The 23642-nt window shown below is 39.5% G+C and overlaps 1 protein-coding gene across 2 annotated transcripts in view; it reads left to right on the plus strand.

The window, feature by feature from the left end:
* Positions 1-418: 418 nt before the first annotated feature.
* LOC136830830 (putative glutathione-specific gamma-glutamylcyclotransferase 2) overlaps positions 419-23642 on the plus strand; it is a 66656-nt gene continuing 43432 nt past the window's right edge. The window contains exons 1-3 of one of the 2 annotated variants that reach the window (XM_067090808.1): positions 419-553; positions 9691-9942; positions 10377-10412. In XM_067090808.1, coding sequence (XP_066946909.1) covers positions 9784-9942; positions 10377-10412 — 195 coding nt within the window. In that variant the 5' untranslated portion in view covers positions 419-553; positions 9691-9783. Of the gene's footprint in view, positions 554-6813; positions 7070-9690; positions 9943-10376; positions 10413-23642 lie in introns of those variants that run through there. The other variant, XM_067090807.1, reaches the window with a different exon arrangement.

Below are 23642 nucleotides of genomic sequence, written 5' to 3' on the forward strand. Positions count from 1 at the left end.
TTATTATTATTATTATTATTATTATTACTGCATATATATATATATACATCACAACGAAGGACTTTTGAGTAGTGTTCGCTAACATTCAGTAATAAAAATGATAATAAAAGCAACAGCCATGACAACCTAAGCAATAATAATAATAATAATGATAATAATAATAATAATAATAATAATAATAATAACGGAAAACTCCTGTCAACTGCATGTGCTGAGCGCGTCACAATGAAGGCGAGCGTTGTCAGTCAGAGCATGGCTACGAAAAGCAGCAGACGTAATGTTATACCTAAACCGAGATCTGGAAACAGGTCAGAAATGAGTGGTTTAGGCGAAACCACGTGAAACGCTGGCTAGAACTGGATCCGACCCAAGGACCAGCTATCGAACGCGCCTTATCCTCATTTGACTCAAGGCTCGAGTCTAGACGAGCTTGTCACTCAATACCACGCGCGGTCTTGTCTCTATCGCAGTGAGTCGTGTCCCTCCGTAAAACTGTACTGATAGTAGTGCTCTCTCAGTGTTTCTTGTGAGGAAAAAGGAGCTTTGCTTGCAGGTATGATCTTTCTATCTTTCGGTAGAAATAACGTGGACTTCTGGTGTCAGAACGTTTGAGTGACTGATCAGCAACTGGTGTGAACTTGCAACTTTTGCTCGCGCTGTTTCCCTTGTGTTAATAGTCTTCCTCACACACACACAAATATATATATATATATATATATATATACATATATATATATATAATGTTGGCGTGTGTGTGTTTACTCTTTCTTGTGTTTATTTTATTTTGCACTTACATAATTTCGATTATTTATGTCTTCAAACCTTTTCTGAGCCACCACCTGCAATTGCCTAACTAATTCTCTCTTACACACACACACACACACACACACATACATACGCATTTAAAGTAACAGGTTCACCCAAGTATAACGTTATTCTTATCCAAACCTGATGTTATTTCACCTCACACAAGATTTCTCTCAAAGGGCGCAGCTTTTCGACCCGTATGCGTCCCCTGACATCCCAGTTCGAGGTCCTAAAACCTATCGTTCGCACATAAAACTCAGCAAAGACAACAGGGATGTTCCTGTGAGACTCAACCACTACTTGGTGAACTCATCAGGGGAGACTTAAGAAAAAGAAACAACCCCCGTGATGCTGGGTAAACAGCAAACTAGGCCTACAAGAGAACACAGGCCTACTGAAGGTTCTTCGGGATGCTTTCGGATCTCGCAGGACCTACCCGATTGGCTCTTAATTTTCGGTACTTCAAAAGGTCTTCGGCAGGTCCTCCGAGTTTTCTTTGAGGGGACGCAGTATTTATTTTCCGTGGGTGGAAAGTTGGTGGGAGGAGTTTGGGAGAATTAGTTGCAGCACTAAATTGGCGTTATTCTTTGGCAGGTGAAGAAACTATTTTTATAAGCTCTTTCAGTGATCTTCAGATATTATTCACTTAGCCTAGGTCTAAGGACTTAGATATTGTAGAATTTCGTTCACTTGGGAATGAAGATTTTTATAATATGGTCTCCTCTAGCTCAAACACATCTAAATGAGAGGTATGAGTAATATAATCACAAAATCCTTTCAACTTCTGTTTAAAGCAAGCTGAACCTTGTTAAGCATTAGAAAGATATATTTGTTTTTATCTAATCTGATCAACTACTTTAAACCAGCTCAGCGATTTGTTGCACTTTGTAAATTTGTCCCATAGACATTATTTGGCACTGACCACCGTTGCAAAGCTGTACTACTACCGTATTATATTCTTATGCTAAGAATAACTTTCCAAATCTTAATGATTGTACAGATAACCGTACTGCAGCCGCGACTTAAACGTTTGACCTTGCTTTTCCATAGATCCCGCATTCAGTCTCCTTGGCCAGTTGTTATTAAGTTTTCCATAAGCTCAAAAACCTTTGCTTTCTTCCTTGTTCGCTGAGCCTTATGAACTCCCAGTTTGAGGGACTGATTCGTAGTCATCGTATCAGTCAATTTCATCACACCAGCGTTAATTTATGTAGGTTTATTCAGTTTTCTTCATAGCCGGATACTCGATTTATTGCTTGTTTCTCCTCTTTTGTCTTGATATATATATATATATATATACATAAATATATGCTCATATATATATATATATGAACAGAGGAGAATGTTGATTAGATATAGATGTGCATCGCCAGTGAAAGTATAACGAATCAGTGAGCAGAGAGAGCAGCTATTCTGGAAAGCTCCGCCAAATTCTCGTGCGTTTCACTTCCATCAGCAGCGACCTGTGCGTCGGCGTCGCGACGGCGACCTTGGGCGTTTTCACGCAAGGAGTTGAAAAATTCATCAGTCACTTGGTATTTGAGTATGAGTAATCTCTGTACCGGTTTTATCCTGATTATAGGACCATATCTTATTAATCTGGCCACTTCATTCATTTATTATTATAAACTTCAACGGCCTTCCTCGCACGGTTGCGGTACCCTTTGTTGATCATCCCAAGATCCTGACGACTGTTGTGTGTTTGTAAGCAAGTTTCTTGGATGAAGTTGCTGCCTCTATCATTATTCACATTTTTACTGAAAATGTACAAACATTCGAATGGAATAAGTCAGAAAGACCAATGATTTGACTTGTAAGTTTGTATTGAGGAACAATATTGTGTGTGAAAGAAGACAAAATAAATTGAAAAGAACATAGCGACGGTAATAAATGAATGAGTAAATATGTTTATTTAATGACAACATAATAGTATTGCATTTTAAAGACCAGTATAGCTTCTTCAAAGGCTGCGAGGGAGCAAGCTCCGCAGATTTCCACCGAAGGAAACGTCTCCGGTGGTAAGAGGCGTCGCTACTGCGGTAAATCATAGACCACATGTGGCGTACCACGAGCCTCACGCAGACGAAACATTGCAAGCAGTCAGTCGAAGACTACTCCGGCTCTTCATTCCTGATTCCACCTGCCATGTGACCTGAACACCCCCGAGGTCATAAATATAAGTTTTGGTTTTCGTTATATCGTATTGATATCACTATTCATAACAGCAATAATTTGCTTATTAGACCACGTGGGCACCGTTTCTTCAATATTCTTGATAGCTTGGTCAGAGTGGCAATTGGCCACCGTGGGCCTCGCTGTGGCTCATGGCCGCTCACGCAGGTTCCAAACGTCCGCTGCACTTTTTTTTTTCGAAATAGTTCGGATATAGGCCTATACACGTACCCCAGTATATAGTCACAGGGCTTGTATACCAACGATGTTTGGTACGTTCACTGAGAAAGGTCACCCAACTTAATAATTCATTGACCGGACCCAATTTTCATTGCTTCATTAATAAAAAATTTACGCAAACAAATTTACACAAATAAAAGGGTTCTTTCAAAATGTTTTTATACATATGGTGAATATCTTCTATCATTCAACCTTTAGCCAAGTTACTGATGACAAGTGAAGTTATTCAAATAACTGCGCAGACAGTAAACTCGAGGATCATATATATATATATATATATATATATATATATATATATATATATATATGTATATATATATATACAAATAAATATATACTCTATATATATGTATGTAATATATATATATATATATATATATATTGTATACATATTATTATTAATGCAATTATAATCAAACGGATTGTTATTGATGTGTATTTTTATGAATCTTATTTAAAATGATAACCGATGATGTCTCCCTTTCTATTACACCCTCCGTCTTCTCTTTAGTGCTGTGTGCATATTTAATCCTCACTCGAAACAATTCGTGATCTCGACGAAAACGAAGGTACGAAACGGTTGCAGTTCAGTCAAGAGGGCGGGTGTTTAAAGCCGCCAAGACGTGATCAAGACGCGATGTGGCAACGCGGTATCAAACTTTGTGATATAATCGACCTTCGCTTCCTCACTCGGGTGATGAGAGAAGTTGTTAGAAGTAAAGAAGTCATTCGACATAATGATGTTCATAAAAAGGCTTTATTTGATGTTCATTCTGAGAAGGATACAACACGCGGCTGTCTTGTTTCATTTGATTTTCTTTCAGTTTCACCTCCTATAGTTTATTCTTTACTTCTTTTTCTTTACTTGGCTGTTTTCCCTATTGGGGATCTAGTGCTTGCAGCATTCTGCTTTTCTAACTGAAGTGACAGCTTTGCTTGTAATAATAATAATAATAATAATAATAATAATAATAATAATAATAATAATACAGGAATTAGATGCAAATACTTTTTTCCTTCAATCACTAAGAGAAAAAAATAAAAAAAATCAACCTAGATGGAACGGCACTTGCTAAGCTTCAAGAAACAGAAATAAAAAGCTGATTATATTTGAGAAAACAATATGAAGAAGAATAGAATTGAACTGAACTGGCCTCGAAAGAGACAAGCTTACTGGGCACCCCACCCATACTGAGAGAAGTGCAGCATGAGTAGTATACGATACATAAACGTTGCGCCCAAAAGGGTTGGGTGACTCAGTGGAACGACACTTGTCATCACTACTGGGCTTTTACATCTAGTACATTCCGGCTATGCCAAGACATACAAACCACATAGTCACTCACACTTAAATAATAACCCTCCAAATGATACACGTATCTGAGTCCGAATAACAGTGATAACAATAAAATAATTTGATATGCTTGATAGTATTGACGAAAATGGCTTTGAGGTATATGGCAGTATTAATGGTAATTATAGTATTACTGCACGTCATCCTACGTATCTCATCTTGAATTGTAATGATAATAATTACAATGATCTTAATGTACGTTACATTGATAATAACAGCGGACATCTACACACGATCCCGTATGCAGTGGAAAGGAACAAGGTTTGGAATGTGATGCCAAAGTCAGTAGTTTAACTTGAAAAACATGATCATTAACCTGGCAGTGATTATAATTTTTATTTTGGGGAAAGAAATACTTTAGTCTGTCATAATTATAACGTTACGAAAAGCAAGAAAAAAAAAAAGCGAACAAAATTAACAATTACCATATAGCCCTAATTTGCCACTTTTCTAGGCCACCATGAAAATCTGTTTTGGCACTGGATATTTTTTCAATCTTTTGAGTATGTCGTCGAGGCCATCCTGAAAGTAGCTGCATTACTTAGTTCTCCAAAGTAGTGAGATTATCGTTCCTCTACCCATGAAGCTAAAGGCAAGTCGTGACAAAATAACTGTTGATCTCTAATTCCATAAGATTCTAAATGCTACGAGATTCAGGACAGGTGACAAGTGTACGGAGAGTGAGGGAGTGTGCGGTCGAAGGAAAAAGGTGCATGTTGGTGGTAGGTGGGGAGGGGTGGGCCACCCAAGTGACTGAAGGACAGCCTCTTTGAGAGGAACAAAGAGAAAGAGAGAGAAAACACTAACTGAGTTACAGTCAAGCCATATTCAGTAATAAAAAGGAGAGGAGACAAATATTGAAACCAGACCAAGCTCTTTACCATTTAGAGAGAGAGAGAGAGAGAGAGAGAGAGAGAGAGAGAGAGAGAGAGAGAGAGAGAGAGAGAGAGGTGATATAACTAGTATAATCCAACCAGGAAACAAAGGAGAGAGAGAGAGAGAGAGAGAGAGAGAGAGAGAGAGAGAGAGAGAGAGAGAGAGAGACATGTTACTAGTACAAATAGTTAAACCAACTATTAAGGAGAGAGAGAGAGAGAGAGAGAGAGAGAGAGAGAGAGAGAGAGAGAGAGAGAGAATGTCACTAGTACAGAGACAGTCAGACTAGGCAACAAAGAAAAACCTGAAGCACACAGACCTTTTAACAAATCAAGCTTCTTTTCCTGCAAACAGTTTATTTTTCTTTGATCCCTGTAGCTACCGCGTTTAGACTGCCACTGCAAAAAATGCATTGTACCACAATTTGCCATTTCCATGGACACAATGTGCTCTTTCATTATTTTCTTTCCGATCTGACACAGATTTTTTATGATTGATGATAATTTTTACGGGGTATTTTTGTTATGCTTAATCAGGACCCACTTAGAGCTCTAAGTGGGTCCTGTGCTTAATTTACATTGCGCTCTCCCTTTCTTTCTTTCTTTCTTTCTCAGTGTCATTTGATCCTTATAAGCCAGGGAATCTGTTCTTCTGTTTGCCTCCTCCATGTTACTTACAACTCCCTTTTGTTTGCCATGTCCAATTTTCATGTAGTCGTTTTTTTTTCCTTTTCTGTAATGCATTTTGCCTTGGGAGCAATTCTCGTGTTTGGGGCCACAAATCCGTTCTCTGTTCTCAGTATGTTCTCTCCTTTCTTGGAAATACCTGTTACGACTGCCTCTATATTGGTGATAGGCACACTCTCTTTCTCAGTGACTGATTTGATTATCTGTATACTAATGATCTGCACCCCCCCACCCCACCTCTCTCTCTCTCTCTCTCTCTCTCTCTCTCTGAAGCAGGTGTTACTCTCTTTGTAATGTGGTGGTTATCTCTCTACCAATAAACTCTCCCTCTCTTTGATAGACACACCCTCTTTGTTAATACCTTATTTGATTATCTTTATACCAATAACCTCTCTCTCTCTCTCTCTCTCTCTCTTTCTCTCTTCCTAATAGGTGCATTTTCTCTGCCCGTCGTAATACCTTGTTTGACTGTTGCTATACTTTTCCCTCACTCTCTCTATTCTTTGTTTCGCTCACTCTGACTGCCTCTCGACCTCTCTCCTCCTTAGCAGCTGACTTGATTATTTCTGTACTTGTTTTACTCCCCCACTTCCACCCCTCCTCTCCCTCTCTCGTCTCAGTAGCAGCCGTCTTAGTAGCGATTCCCTCACCTGTCTAGTGTTCGCCCTTGCTCCTACTCCGGGGGTGAGCAGCCAGTGCCAAGAGCATTGAAAATAGAAGAGTGGGAAGACAGCACTTAATCTCGGCCTTAGTTCGTTTTCTCTTACACGCAGCGTCGGTGCCACTTCTTTCTCTCTCCCTCTCTCTGACACCAGACAGTGAACGGGCAGTTCGTTTTTCTGAAAACGGCTCGAGACTTTATTAACATTTGCAAATGCTTCTTGGACAAAAGAGGGGAAAGCCAAGTTGTATATAGTGCGCTTATAGATCAGTGGTAAGGCTGTAACACATTATCATTCAAAGTTTCTTTTTTCATTCAGTAAAGACAGAATGACATAAGTATGTGAATGGTAGTGACAGTGAGTGAATAACAGCCAGGAAGAGTTTATTGTGGTGTCTTAGTTCTCCCTGCTGACACAAACTCTGTGAATAAAATGTGCTAAGTTTACCGAAGTCTTGTCGAAGTGTTATGATAATTACTTGTAGACTTGCTTTCAGTTCAAGCAGACTATCTCTGAACAGTGCCTCACAATTGTAGAAAACATTCAGAATCTCGAAACGAATCTCCATTCACCTGTTGCCTTCGCTCCATATTTGTGATCTTACATCTCTCTCTGCACATATAAATTACAAATATACTGTATATCCATGTGATGCAACAAAAATAAAATAAAGTAATTTTCTTAGAACCAACACTCACTTCTTTGTTGAGAATTTACTGATGTAAGGAAAAATGTACATTTGAGACATTATTCATTTACAGTAACATACAGCAACGGTCTGTTCTTTAATAAAGTTTTCTTATCAAATTATCTGCATCATAAACCGGATCCCACTTATCGCTCACACACACATATATATACACACATAAACACACACATACACACACATATGTATACTGTATATATGGGTGTGTGTTTTTCTGCCCGCGCGTGCATGTATTTATGAGGAAAGGTGAAAATGAGATTTTCACTTCTCAAATCCTCACTGTACAACCATTGCCTCTTGCTCGTTTCATCCAGCTTGTTAAATGTGTTTCATAGAGATTAATAATATTCCTTCAGTAGAATAGGTCAATTGATGCACGGGGTGAATATATGGGTTTCTATGCAATATTTATGTCTATATCATCTTACGTGTATATTGCGAGCCTGTGTAAAAACCTCAACACAAATGGTCAAAAGGAATACTGAATAGGCGATAACTTGCATTTTCTTAATTTTCATCAGTATGTTTCAAGGAGCTTGATTGTACAAAATTCTGTTTAGTTAGTCGATAGCGAATCAGCTAATTGTGTTTGCAAGTGCTCTGCGGGTGGCTTCAGTATATTCAAAATGAATAATTCGTATGATTAAGTCTTGAAAATTTGAATGAAGTCACGTTATTTTTTGTCTCCCGGTATAAAGAGTCATAAGTCGGAATAACGTGAACAGAGAGAGAGAGAATGCTAAACGTTGCGAAGGCGAGGGAAAAGGCAGCAACAACAAGCGGTGAAGGGTCCACAGTGGAAAGTTGAATATGCAGATAGGGTGGAGGAGGAGCGAAGACAAGTTCCACCGGTCACTCACTACTAGTAGTCAGGGTGTGCGTTCGAGCGACGTGACCTTGGCCAGGAAAGAAAGTAGAAGTCTTCTGGGGGAGCCCGGTTCGAGTATCTGCAGCTGCTTTGTGCCATCAAGGTATGTGCATGGCCTTGAGTGCCGTCATCTACCAGCAAGAAAGCGTCATGAATTGCCTTCCCCTCAAACCTCATGGCCTGCCACTGGTTTGCCAATCTGTTAGCAAATAGTTGCCATGGTAGGTTCAGCGCCATCGTCCTCGTTTTGCATTTTCTATTCGTTCGGTTCTCGGGATTTCTTTCTCTGAGGAACGGTATTTTGCTCATGAGTTCATTTCAATCTCGACCAGGTGCTGTCAGAAAGTCCTCTCTCTGCAATATGGGAGAGCAGAGTTCAATGTCACCTTGGGAACACCTACAAGTGTCCCATCCGTATGGATTTTTCTAAGACCTAACCTTGACGCCTAACGGCCTTTGTAAGCTTAAAAGCATCCAATTAACAATGTACATATCAAGAGATCTCATTAACCGTCAAGGTAGAGAGAGAGGGTGTGGGTGTGCGCGCAGCTTGGAAAGTCTACAACGTTTGTATGTTGCCACTTGTTTTGTTTAAATAGTCATATCTTAGGTACGGTCGCTCACCGAAGCGCCGAGATAAATCAATACTGTTTGTAAAACCGGTTTGGTTCAGTCACGTATGGAAGTCAAGTTCTTCGAAGGTTGTTCACTGTAATGTATTATAAATGTATGAAGTCAGCCTCATTATCAGCCGAGGGCCGTTCATGAAAGTCCGAAGCACGATTGCATCATGCGCAGACGCCCTCGCAGGAGTGGGAGACCAATGAAAACGGATTTTCTTACAGAAGTGCGTTGCGATTGGCTCCTTCATTCAAGTGGCTCGTGACGTCAAGAAAACTAGGAAAAGCCCTCGCTTAGCAGAGTTGCCCTTTGTTTTTAAATTAAACTTTTATTAGAATTCTTCGAACAATGGTTCTGCGTTAGATGTAACAAAAAGAGTATTATAGCTATTACAACTTCATTCGTATCCTAAAAGAGTTGGATGAAAGAACAGAGAACACGTAAAATAAAGAGAGCAAATCCACCACTTGAAATCTCATTGCCAGATGCCAGGAAATAGGTCGGAGGCTTTTAAAGACAGCTGATCGCGTGTCGCTCTAGCTGTCGTGTTGTAGTGTGTGTGTGTAAGGACAAGATTTAGGAAAAGAGCGGGTTTGCTTCATAAATAACAAGAGAAGGAGGCTGTTTTGCTTTCTTGATAGCTAGTTGTGTTATATTATCGAAGGAAAACAACCGTAAGGAACATTCATTTCTTGCAGGACTAGTGAGCGTGACAGTGATGCCTTCTAGCAAACTCTAGCGAAACTAAGGACATTTGAGTGTTGTGTTTCCGTTCGTGTTGACCTGAGAGAATGGGCAGCCAAGAAAACAGAAGCCTTTGGGTGTTCGGATACGGTTCCCTGTGCTGGCATCCGGGCTTTCAACACGGAGCTGCGGCAGTCGGCTACATCAGACACTACGTCAGGAGATTCTGGCAGGGAAACTCGACGCACCGCGGTGTCCCTGGGAAGGTGAGGCACTTTTCATCACTAAAGCTCATGTTGATTTATTCAACTTTTGATCTTGAAGGCGAAAAATTGGTTGTGTGATTTGGGGGAAGGCTGGAAATTGTCCTCATACAGCTGCCCTCGAGACTGCAAGCGACTCATGGCAACTCGAGGCAGATCGATGGTGGGATTCATTGAGTTGCATCTGGAAGCCTATTCAACGTTCTTGTCATTTTCACTTTGCTTCTTGCTTTATTGTTAATTTTCTTTTCGCTTTTACTCATTGCCATACGATAGTCGGATTAAGTTACACCATACCTGTGAAATACTGCTCCCTTTGTCTTGGAAAGCTCCAGGCTTCAATATCAACGTGCATATGCTAGGGACAAAAATTTCTCAGCTTGGATCATTTCTTTGACATCATTGATAGAAAAGTGACCCTCCCTCTTATTTTTCAGCCCGGCAGAGTGGCGACGTTAGTCGAAGAACAAGGCGTAAGTACAATCTGCACAATTTCACTAAGACTCTTGCTCTCTTCCCTGGGTCAAGTGTTGGCTGTGCTTTTTTATAGTTTCGTTCTATCTTGCAACCGAGGAAAAAGAAAGCAGAACCCTTTTCCCCCTTTCCATATTCACTTTGGCAGGACTGACAGCATAGTGATTTGCATGATTCACGCAATTCAGGCTTCATGAGTCAGCCATATGGATCCATGTTGAGTGCCACGTGTGAGGAAATGTGATAGTGCATGCGTTAGGAATAAGGGTGCACTAATAATATCCTTCGACATATAATATATATTCATACTAAATATATATATATATATATATATATATATATATATATAGACATACATACATACATACATATATATATATATATATATATATATTTGTATATATACAGGTATATACACACACACACACACACACACATATATATATATATATATATATATTTAGTGTGAGATATATATGGTATGTCGGCTGATACGTGCATATTAATGCGTACCCTTATTCTAACGCATGCACTATCACACACACACACCTCACATATATATACTATATATATATATATATGTTAATAACATGTGTATGTATGTATTTATGGTGGATGCAGAAAAAAGAAATCTATTTTTGTAAAAGTGCTCGATTTAAAGAATGCTTAAAATCCTTGACGATTTTCACAGGAAATTCTCATACACAAATGACGGAAGTTTCTCTGGTAGAATTAATAAGGAAGTTGCGATTCCAGCGCCTTGTTCCATTATCCTCCCCCTCCGCCCCTCTCCCCCTTCCACTCTCCCTCTTTCACCTCTCCATCTACTTCGTTCATCTCTTGGTGTTCCTTGTAACATTCCGATCTTATTCAGTTGAGCACTCGACATTTCTCAGGGACTTGAATCAAGGATCGACGGCTACTGAGTTCAGTCAGCATGTCAGTAATTTCGGACCTTCATTGATTTCAGACCCGTTTTCCTGCTCTTATGTTCGTTTTTCACTTTTGGTTGACCTATATGACAGTCTGCGAAAGAAGGGAAATCCGCCGTGGCCTGTGAAGATTAGGAAACGTTCGTTGCTGGTAATTCCCCAAATCTGAAGTGATGTCTTTGTTTCGTTACGATAAGTCTCTCTCTCTCTCTCTCTCTCTCTCTCTCTCTCTCTCATGCCACATGCTACTAATACCTCTGCCGCTCAACTTTTGTATTTAGATGTTTTGAATTTGAAGAGAATCATTTTCAAATACTGAGAGTGACCCCAATTGATGAAGCGTCTGTGCACTGATATCAGTCAGCTATTTCTAACAGCCAGATAAACTGATAACTTTCCTTTTTTATCGCTTGATTATGTAAGCTGTGACATAAAGGAATATTACCACCACCGTGTTTTTCCGACGTTAACATGTGGATTTACTTAAAGGATTGTTGTTGTTGTTCTAAGACAATGAGTAGGTTTGAAATTTGTAGTTTAAAAACACACTTTGGAAGAATGATACTTTCTGTTTGAGGGCCTCTTCTTTCTGCAATAGCTTGGATTTCCTATTTCATTATTGACATCTTGCAGAGCTCGCTTTTACTTACTTAATTAGCTGTTTATGTACGTACGTATCTTTATTTCGTATCTCTCAGTGCTAAGACTTTCATTTTTTGTGGGAGCACTGTGCCAATCTTCTTTGCTCTTTTTCCATCTAAAGAAAACAATAATGAGTCACTCTTGAATATTACTTGAAAAGTCATGCATACAAATGTGCGGACTGCTTTCGATGAGAGGACCCACGTGCCATATGGAGCAACAGAGGAGACGTGACGTCATCATGCTTCAGAAGCCTTAGGCAGATTGGAAGGTTGCCTGAAGAAGGCAGCTGAAATGACGCAACGCCTGTTTTGGTCTCTTGCCTGTTGACTTTGTCGGGGATGTTGCTTCATTTAGATTGTAATAACTATCATAATGATAACAATAGGTGACATCCCGTAACGAGAGCATAGGCAGTCGGACGAAAAGGAGGTCAAGACTTCTGGCTGGTTGGCGTAGCGAGACCGAGGGAATACCCGAATCGTTTAGCTTGATCTGAGTCCACGTTTACTTTTTCTTTTCGTTTATCTGTTATTTCTGGTGGGAGGTTTAAGCTGAGGGCTATACCTGTCGAAAGCTCAAACATCCGCAGTTCTTCATTCTGACATCTGAATTACATTCAAAGCACACTGTTGGGGACATGATTTCTCCAGTAAATGCTCACTGCATTGTGAACCATTTTTGCAGTAACAACAGTAATGATAATAGTAATAACAACCGACAAGTTTATAGAGAATAGGAGGCTCATATGTAAAGAAAAGGAGAGAAGTTGGGAACGAAAGCATTAAATGATATTAGTAATAAATGATTATTCTTACAAGTAGAATTAAGATTAGTTTTGTCAATGACTAAAAATCAAGGAAGTCGTTCGGTTTTGCTGTTATTACCCAGACTTAGGAGAGCTTCCTCTTCACACCAGAGGGTAGGCTACTCTTTCTGGTATATGAGCACTGGGAGGCTGTTCTAGTCTCTACCTGGGTTTTATGACATTATTCTTTTATTAACATTCTTCTCCCATTGCATTTGAGACGGAATGTCATGAAAGAAATCTTCAGATAATTTAGGCTTACGTTGAGGTAACTGACCGTGTCAAGCGCAACCAGGATACTCTGCCTTGCACTGACGATCATCTGACATACACGTGACTCGCTGTGTGCAATATTCCTCTCTGTCTGTCTGTCTGTCTGTCTCTCTCTCTCTCTATGGTATACGTTGTTTATCTGTCTCCTTGTTAATATACAAAATACTTACAAAGAACATTTAAATCTCATATCTAAATTATGACTTAATATTCCCTTTACAAACCATGATTTATGGCGCCGTTTTGAAATTATTTGTTAATTACATGACAACAATTGCATGTCATACAGCAAACTAAAGTGGAGTCTTGTTCGATTATTAATGAAATATAGAATTCTATAATCCCGGGTAGTTTTCGTGCTCGGGACACTCTCTTGTCTGTTTAATCACTTGTTACATATATAAAATTTTGGAATGCGAAAAGCTGCGTCCTTTTTTATGAGAGCCTAATTTTCCATGCAAGTTAATAAGAGGACAATTATGATTACTTCCTAATTCATTTATTATCGTCCTAATCGTAAATTTTCATTTTTAAATCAATAGGAACCTCAGTAATCACGCATTTACATAAACAGTCATATCAAGCAACGAAAAAACTCGGCTTCTCGGGACAGGAAGTACCCTAATGATGACTATGCTTACACTTCGTCGAGAGCGGCTCCATTCTGATACCTCAAGGAGAGACGACGAAAAAATTTAGGATTGCCTTCAATTGACCTTTTGTGAGCCGAAGGTACTGCCAGTTTTTTCAGTCCTGCTCGAAAAATTCCATTCAGTATTGCAAGCTATTCCTGGATCGTTTTCATGGCTTCTCTAAATGGGGTGGGCAGGTACAGTACATGGCCATAAGGTGCGTTTTTATACGTCTGCTTTTAACCACGAATAACCTGTCGTTTTGTTATTTCTGATAGGTAGCTCAGGTACTGTAAGGTTTTCGTGCATCCCGTCCTCTCTGCTTTATTTAGGTCCATTACAGCGTATAATATTATTCGGTAGAAATAATAATCATAATTCAACAGTAACAGCGTAACTTGACCCGTCATTACTATGTTTGTTTTGCAGTTGAAGATGAGTCTACTTACACTCTTTTCGAAACTCTTGATGGGTCGTAACTTTTCATTTTCGTCGTATTTGGAATATTTTAAACTCAGCGAATGGAAGTCAGTATCCGTCTATGTTTCCTATCCAGTATCAAGTAATAGTATTCTTTATGGAGGACAAACATCAACACTTCGATACACAGACTAAAATTCTGTTAAAGTTCATATTAAGCGCACTTGGCATCAATGCCCGGTCCAAGTATTCCCTCAGTGTGGACCAATTGGCAAGCCCCGTGTTGTTGCACTTTTGCAAAAACGCATCGAATTGCGGTTGAAGTTAGCTCCGACCTCATTTGTGTTTTATTTTTGGAAATTTACTTTTGCACCCATTCCTTCAAGTTCAATAGCCTGTATGCTGTTTATTTTCTATTTTATTTATAGTGTTTACATTTTTATTGTGCTCATTTGGGAATTACTAGAAGCTTATTTTATGTTTAGTTTCTACTCAATTATTTTTCTATGCTTTTCGTTAGCTTGAAGCTTACTGCATTTATTATGTTCATGCTTCCATTATAGTCCTTTAGCTTGTCTGGTATTAATTAGACCTTTAACACTTTATTGACTGCGTAAACTTACCGTTGTCTTTAATGAACGCTGAAACACTCCAGCGAATCGGAGCTGATTTTCTAAAATTCAGTACTTTGTGATGATTTTATGATTTCGCCCAATCTACTGAAAAGAATCTCTTCTCCTCTATCTTTTCTTTTTTATTTTATTCAGTAGATAAAACCTATTCATTTGGAACAAGCCCTCGGGCCCTTAACTTGAAATTCAAGCTTCCAAAGGTTTCATCCTGCCACCACAGACCCAACACCGCGGCAGCAACTGATCATGATACAGAGCCAGTGATTTTCCATCGCCCTGGGGGAGGCGCGAACTCATGACATCTGAGTGGCATGTCAAGACACTAACTAACTACTATACCACCAAAGGCGCCGTGCCGTCGGCCTTTTTAGGAAGCGCGTAAGTTGGGCATAGGTGATGCGAAGGATTGTGTGAGCGAGGGAGCGTGAGCGGCTTCGCCCGGAGTAACGATTCTCTCTCTCTCTCTCTCTCTCTCTCTCTCTCTCTCTCTCTCTCTCGCTGGTTCGGATCCTCCGAATTGTGACGTCAGGCGTTTTTCCTTTCGCCAAACGCTACCTTTGTTGTTTTCGTTTCGCACGTGGGTGAGGTGAGCCGCGGATGTCTGTTTGTCTGTCTGTCTGTCTGTCTAACCGTTACGTGGGTGAGCCGTGGGTGGCTGGCTATTCAATGGCTATTTAGGGCTGGTGTTTTACAGGAGAGCGTTTTTGGCCATTAGCTTTAATGCCTGCGATATTGACGGTAACGTTTGACTTTCAATTGTTTATGAATAAAAGATATTTTGGCTCGAGTTTACTCCGATCTCTCTCTCTCTCTCTCTCTCTCTCTCTCTCTCTCTCTCTCTCTCTCTCTCTCTATATATATATATATATATATATATATATATATATATATATATATATATATATATATAAATATATATATATATATATATATTCATATATATATATATATATATACATATATATATATATATATAAATATATATATATATATATATATATATATATATATATATATATATATATATTAAATATATATATATATATATATGTGTGTGTGTCTTTTATACTGCTAATAGTGATCTTTTAAATACATATATACATATTATATATATATATATATATATATATATATATATATATATATATATATATATATATATATATATATATATATATATATATATGTATGTTTTGTGTGTGTGTATACAAATAAATAAATAAATAAATAAATAAATAAATAGATATACTGTATATGCTGACATCAGGTTTGTATTTGTATGGCACGAAAAGATTTAATTTTGCCGAGTGATCATTCAGAGGAAAAGATCATCATCACATTACGCATCGTCAGGGAAGGAAAGGAGTCTGGGCCAGCGGGCTGTGGTTTTAGGGGTGGGACGGGTGTGGCGGGTCTTCCCTCCCTCCACCTTTCCTCTCTCCCCCTCCCACCTCTCCCTCATTTCCTCCATTTCCCTACCCAGACAATCCTCTTCCCCCTTCAGGGGCTGTTGAGCAGACAAGTGTATCGATTAAGTTTGGGTTCGTCTTGCAAAGGGGCGAATCCCCTCCCCCTTTTTGTCAGAGGGTGGGCTAAATTAGCGCTACCTTTACGGCTGCTCCGGCCGGCTTCGTGTCCATTTGAAAGGGAAAATTTTTTTTTTTTTTTTTAAAGAAAGCCATGTATACGATAATGATGGTTATTTCGGATGGGCGGCCGTGGAGACAGCCATGAAGACAGGAGAAAATCAGGAATTGCGCTGTTAGCGGAAGTCTAAAAGAAGGAATTAGGGCACCAAACCAGGCTTTTGTAGGAGGGGCCGTGTGACTGGAAAAACAGAAATCTCAAAGAGAATCCCATGGCAACAGTTATTTTAAGACAGTGTTGCTACTCTGTGTGATGTGAAATCTTTGATCAGATGTTTTCTTTCACTGAAGCTGGAGTTCCTCGCGGGTGGGGGGTGGGGGGTGGGGGTGTTCGCTGACCACACTTTTGCTATCGTAAATAAGTGTTTTGCATTTCTATGCTAAATTAGTGCTCGATGAGCGACAGATGTTTCAGACTACCGTTCTCTCTTCATTTGAATATAAACATACAAACATTTAAGTACATGAACATATTTTTCCGTCTGCTCATGTGACTCTTTGCTCACAAACTTAGGAAGACGTCTTCGATTCTCGAATCGTCGAGTAGGGACGATTGCGTAAAATCCAGTGTGCCTTTGTTAACCTAATTATTGAACTCGGCACCTTGTTTTTAGTTGACTGTTGTGGGCTAAGAGAGAGAGAGAGAGAGAGAGAGAGAGAGAGAGAGAGAGAGAGAGAGAGAGAGAGAGAAGAGAAGAGAGAAAAACACTAGAAGTGGGTATTCTTTACTCCGTCATAACAGAGAAGCACCGGCAAGGTAAACCTGACCCAACTGATGCGAAGCCATTCATAAAGTGTACACAAAATTCTCTCTCTCTCCCTCTTTCTCGTCTATAGCCTTCTGCTTTCACATTCTAGTTACAAAAATAAACAGATTCACTCGAGTCTGGGTGCTCAGTAACGCATCCACTTCGAATGAGGCATTTGTGTGGGAACTAATGAAAGGTAAAATAAATATTCCAACAACTAATTTGTCTAAATGTTTGGCTACGGGCTTCACTGCATAGTCGTCTTCTCTTTGCAAACACATACATATATTTGCAAACACATATATATATATATATATATATATATATATATATATATATATATATATAGTTCATATATTCATATACACATTCATATACACATGAATATATATGTATAATATATATATATATATATATATATATATATATATATATATATATATATATATATATATATATATATATATATATATATATATATATATATATATTATATGAGCAGTGCATGCGTGCACAGTCCCATGAATGTATACATTAGTCATTTCCTTTTTAACACTGTGCGCAAATAATAAGAAGAAACATGACAGTATCCTCTAGGTATACTGCGTCAGTTATAGGGCAATTTGTCCTGGCATTTGAGGCCAAACCTTGGTTTGTGAATAGTATTTTTATAAGCCACTTGAGGACAAAGCCATAAGCAACAGTGGGACGTGACTTACGATGTCAGTCAAGTCGTGCCTTGGCAGCGAATCTTATTGTTAAAAGAAAACCCACATAATGAGTGACGATACTGACCGGACATCCGTCGACATTATACGTTCTTTTGGTTACGATTCCGTTATTTGCTGAGTGGTGGTTATGCCCAGGATGATATTCGACTGTTCTGCAGTCCATTCCTTAGACACTTCTATATCTGCTCTTCTTGTGTGGAATCGCGGACTTCTTATTCAAAGCAAGGCTCTGGTTTCGTGTTGTTTTTACATTTGGTTACATTCTTCTTGGGATGACTGGGATGTGGTTAATGTGTGTCTTATTTCATTTAAATTGTTTTTGTTTAAATAATTCACGAGGGGTAGTCAATTTGTTTTCAGTACTGATAAATTTTAAGTGAAATTTGTTTGAATTTACAATAATTTAGTCTCGTTTCATTTACATAAATTTTTTATAATGCACACATCTGATTAGAAATTAGGAGTATATTTTTCTATGAAAGATTGTTATGATCCATCAAAATACCACGCTCAGTTGATTTTCACGATGCGTGTTGCGTGTGTGTAAGCTCGTAGTACGCAGATGATGATTCTGTATTACGGTAAAAAAAAAAAAATCGCTCTCGTCGGCGCATCAAAAGAAGTTAGCTTCTTCCGGGACGAGGCTGGCGGAGGAGCGTCCGTCAAAAGCTCAATCGATATCCACGCCCCCCCCCCTCCTCCCCCCACCCGGTCACACTCGAGATTTTTCTGGTTCAGAGAGATTGAGTCATTCGGCTCAGAATTCTTGATGGTGTCCTTTCGAAATCCCAGCTATTTCTTGCTGAGGCTCAGTCCCTTTCTCTGGATTGAACTGGACACAAATAAAATGGCCACGGGTGATTTCATATTTAATTTGTTTTCGCTTCCTTCCTCGCGTCATGGACTCGCACCTCTGGGTATGCTACACATAGGGGACGTTGCTAAGTTTTGTTTGTGCATGATAATAATCGATACATACATACATAAATACAAAGGCTTGTGTGCGATCCGTAAGTGACATGGCAATGACACATACATGCATGCGTATAGCCGATGCGTAGATGAGGGATTGAAGGTACATTGACCTAAGTATTGCAACATGGCTAATAGGCACAGTCTTTTGAGCTTCAGCATTATTTTTTCTGTTTTCTCTTCATTGCTTACATTTGCCTTCTTATGGCATGGGCTAGAAAAGACCCCTCAGCTGCCCATCCCAATTGCCTTCGGTCAGGAGCCTTCATGAAGGAAAGTTCATGCGACGTCTAGCAGTTTCTTGAATTGTCATTTGCCCCCTGGTACCAGAGGTGTTTCACTGCTGCCACTGCTGAACTGCAGAACCTGAGTCCTATCATTTTTTCTTTGATGTTAGAACCCATCATTTTCTCTCCCATTATTTTGCCATTTCTTCAGGCCAGAGGTAGTTAGACATACATTTACCTTCACACGAAAGGATTATATGGTGTATATTGCAATGCTATAACGATAACTGGAATGGGAATTCGGTGTCAGTAACTAACCCAGGCCCGAGGAAGAAATAGAAAAAAGAGTGCTAAACCCAAAGGAAGTGTGACAAAAAATGCTCTTCCCTCGCGTTTGTAAGTTACATAATCTCTCCCTGCCTCCGTTGTACTCAGAGTGGCGGCCCTGTCTCTCCACTAAGGGTTCAGCTCATTTTTTGCTCCCATCTTCTTCTTGTTTTACTGGGCCTGGGCTAAGTACGTGAGTTAGTAATCCCATTCCGTTGGGTTTTATACGCCAAGAAATTTCATAAGCAGTTGTACTTTCTAGACTTTATCGAGCATTTGGACAAATTTGAACTTCGAAGTAAGTTCTCTCGAACTGAGGCCGATCTGGGTACCTTCAACTCGACATGTTTGGCATTACCCAACTGCCACGCTAAAATCTGTGTACTACCTTTGCATTCTTTTTACTATTTGCGCACATTCTAACGAGTAGAATTTTCCCCTAGGGAGGCTGCTGGCTGGCGCTATTTTTGCAGAAGTTAACGCTGCGATATAGAAATATCGGCGAAGTGCCAAGAGAGAGAGAGAGAGAGAGAGAGAGGGGGGGGAGAGAGAGAGAGAGAGAGAATTTTCGCCAGAAAAATAAGGAACTCTTGCGAAAGAAGTCCTTGGATCTGACACTTATCAATTTCCGTTGGATTCCATTGCATTATTCATGACTTGAAAGAGAAGAAGAGTATCAGTCTTGGCACGTGCGTGGCGAAGTTTTCTAAAACATGCTCTGAAGCGTAAGCTGAAGAGTCCGTTTACTTTGACTGCGTGTACAAAGAAAAAGATACACTGAGCTGACTTCACGTCAACTGCAGTTTTGGCCCTATCGATGCCCACAATTACCAACACTTGAATGAATTACTCTCTGTTCTCATTCTTTCTTGCAGGCGTTTAATATTTCGTAGCTCCTCCACGGTGACATTTCGTCAGCTGCATTTTAGAAATCAAAATCTTTCAAAGAAAAATTTCGATATCAATGTCCTTTAAGTATTTTCTCTCACGGAATAACCCTATTTTCGACACTGACTTCCATTATCTTTTTCTGTCTCTTAGAAGACCTACTGTACGTCTCCTTCTCTTTATTTCTGTCTAAATTCAGCTTTTAAAATTCCGCAGTAAGATCAACCAAAAAAATGGTTCCTGTTCCTGCGCTCCCTCTTTGACTAGAGTAAACAGACTGAATACCAAGCCTGTAGAATTACTAGGCGGATGTGTGTCAACTTCTGAAACGCCTCTGCCTAAAATGCCAAGTGGGTCATTGTCGCCTTCGCTTAGGAAGTGTTTGCTCTGCTGTCTCCCTCTTCTCTTTCATCTCAAAGGTGCCGGAAAACAATAAAATGTGCTGCTGTTTCAGACAAGAGTCGAAGCCCTTTTACTTCATTTATATCCTCGTAGATTCAATGTTCAGTAATTTTGTTTTTTTTAGCGTCTTCAACATCATTGTTAATGCTAAAAGTTGCTTTATTGTCAATGAGAGAAACATTTTCCTTGGAGCTATAACTTAAATAATGAGTGAAGAATCTACATTCTAAGACTGGTGCTGTTTTTTTTTTACCTACCTCTTGTTGCTCTCTGCCCACTTTGTTTCCCCTCAGCCATGGCGTCGACACCCTTGGATGATGGTTCACCAATCCATCTACTTCTGCCGGGGTGTGGTCGCTAAATCGCTACCCAATTATTTCCTAGACAAATATCCTGAAATTTCGAAGGAATGCCTGTGTCTATCATTATCTTTGTTTTCACAGTATTTGGTGCCATTGCTTTGTAGGGGTTTTGAAGAGGAAATCTCTCATCTTGCCTGGCTGGATCTCTCTCTCTCTCTCTCTCTCTCTCTCTCTCTCTCTCTCTCTCTCTCTCTAATACCCAGTTCTAATAGTGATCGAATCTACATAGTGAAGGATCTAGTTAGAGAAGGATCTCAGGAGGTAGTATAGTCATTCAATCTTCTGGAATGGAGCCATTCTGAAAGTAATTCCCCTCTCTCTCTCTCTCTCTCTCTCTCTCTCTCTCTCTCTCTCTCTCTCTCTCTCTCTCTTGTAAGGACGCCACAGAAACCACATGGAGTTCAACATTGTCAAAAGAGATACTATCGCATTGCAGTTACAGGGAAGCGTCCATATAATCGTGAATGTTCGAACGAGCGGCCGTGAGCAAGTCCGTGATTGTCCTTAACCTTTTGTCGAGAGATCTGTTTCTGGGAAAAGTGAGGTTTGTGGTCGAGAGTCTCCCTTATATGAGGAGTCAAATAGTAATGTTTCTATTGCATGTTCAACGGAAAATTGTTGGTTAGATTCGAATCTGCGTCACTTGGTTATAGTCTTCTATCCACGAGTGTATGTAAAGCTGCGCACACATGTACAGTATATATACATAGTGCTGAACTGATTGCGTGCGACTAATTCGACTGATATCATGATAATTTCCATTTTCCTTCCCCCGTCCAATGCTGGAAGATGTTATTAATGCTTATCACGGATAACTTCCTGCTCTTCATTTGTTTACCAGCCATTTGTTTGTTTTTCTGGTATGAACTTTATCTTGTTTAATTTTACATTAATGTTCTTTTTAATTTAGCTTTTCCTCTCTAAAGAAAATTTCTCTGGTAATTTGCCAGGAATGCTGGAGGCCCCTAGGATTGTTTCTTTGAGATGGATTCACATCATAATGATGGTTAAGATAATAATCCCTCTATATAAGATGCAGTGTATTTTTATGTGTAGCAGATAATAATAATAATAATAATAATAATAATAATAATAATAATAATAATAATAATAATAATAATAATAAACGATTGATGAGCAATCCAGCTGAAAAACATGCAAGTTGAAAGGACCATAAAAGCAGCTTGGTGGAGATGTATAGGCAATCACAGGGAGTATAGAACGAATACGGAGAAATGCTTCAGGTACTATTTACATAGCAGGCAGACCATCATCTCTCGGTTATGTCGCCTCCCTTGTTGGAAAAGCTGCTCACTAAATGACTGTACTTTGGTAACAGGTACGGTTATCTGGGCTTGGGAAGGAGGTAAGGTATAACGGGTTTTTACAAGAGGGTTCGTTCTGTTGGCATCCGCCACAAACTCTTAAAAATCATTTTTTCCTGCTAATTTGTCCAAATGTTGATTGGTCTTGGTTAACGGAATCAACAATGGACATGTCATGAGAAGACGTTACTTGTGAATTTGTGACGGCTTCCAACCGAAGGACGACCTCTGCCCTACCCCCTGCCCAAGAGTAGATAAGCATTTTGAGGACATTTATTTGTGTTCCTTCCATTCTCGCTGGAAAAGGAAGCAAGAGTTCATTTTTGTCAACACTACCTCATGTTTTTTTGGCCGTGTTTAATAATAATAATAATAATAATAATAATAATAATAATAATAATAATAATAATAATAATAATAATGTATTTTGTAAAATATAAATGCTATAGATGTACACTCGCCAATCCACAAAAGTTAATGTGCGTAGATATACCCCATAGGCACACACAACATACATACACATTAGTGTTACAACTCAGTTAACTTATACTTTCTGAAGTGGAGCCTTCACTGAACACACATCATAAAGCTGTTTATCTAGGTTATCGCGCCCTCAAAGTCCCCATACGCATGCTGTGAATTTTAATATTCGTCAACAGCCGGGCTGATGCGAGCTCTCCCTTGAAAATCCTTCCAAATACTCGCAATATGACAGCTGGTGGTCTGTTTGAATTGGGCCTTTCAGAAGGCCTTTCAGAACGATGATTTCCGTCTGTTGGTTTTGAGTGTTTTCTCAAAAATGGATAATAAAACTAATGCTTTTCCCAGATGAATTCCTGGACGTCATTGTGTCACATTGAAGCTCACTTAGGCCGCCTTAGTGATTAATGAAGTCTTGCTATTCAAGAACATCAGTGAAGCAGAGGTTGGGGAAGGGGGGGAGGGGAGAGGTGGAGGGAGGGGATCACAGCCACGTGTCTCGTTGAGCAACACTACAGTATGTCACTTCATTCTTCTCAAAAAAAGAAAAAAAAAAAATCACAGGTGTCGCCAGCCTACTTGTGAACAGCAATGCTTGGTATGTGTGGCTGAGCCAGAGTCAGTGTTTGGCGCCGTGCCTGCAGCTCTTCTCATACTGCTATTAAAAGACATTACTAAACGTCCCTGTGCCTGTGTAATGTGTGTATGGAATCTGCTGTACTCTTTTCAGATCCCTGCAGGGTAGCATCCCTATGCAGGCCCTGTCCACACTATCGGACAT

This window comes from Macrobrachium rosenbergii, chromosome 47 (genome assembly GCF_040412425.1).
Source record: "Macrobrachium rosenbergii isolate ZJJX-2024 chromosome 47, ASM4041242v1, whole genome shotgun sequence".
Classification (NCBI taxonomy): domain Eukaryota; kingdom Metazoa; phylum Arthropoda; class Malacostraca; order Decapoda; family Palaemonidae; genus Macrobrachium; species Macrobrachium rosenbergii.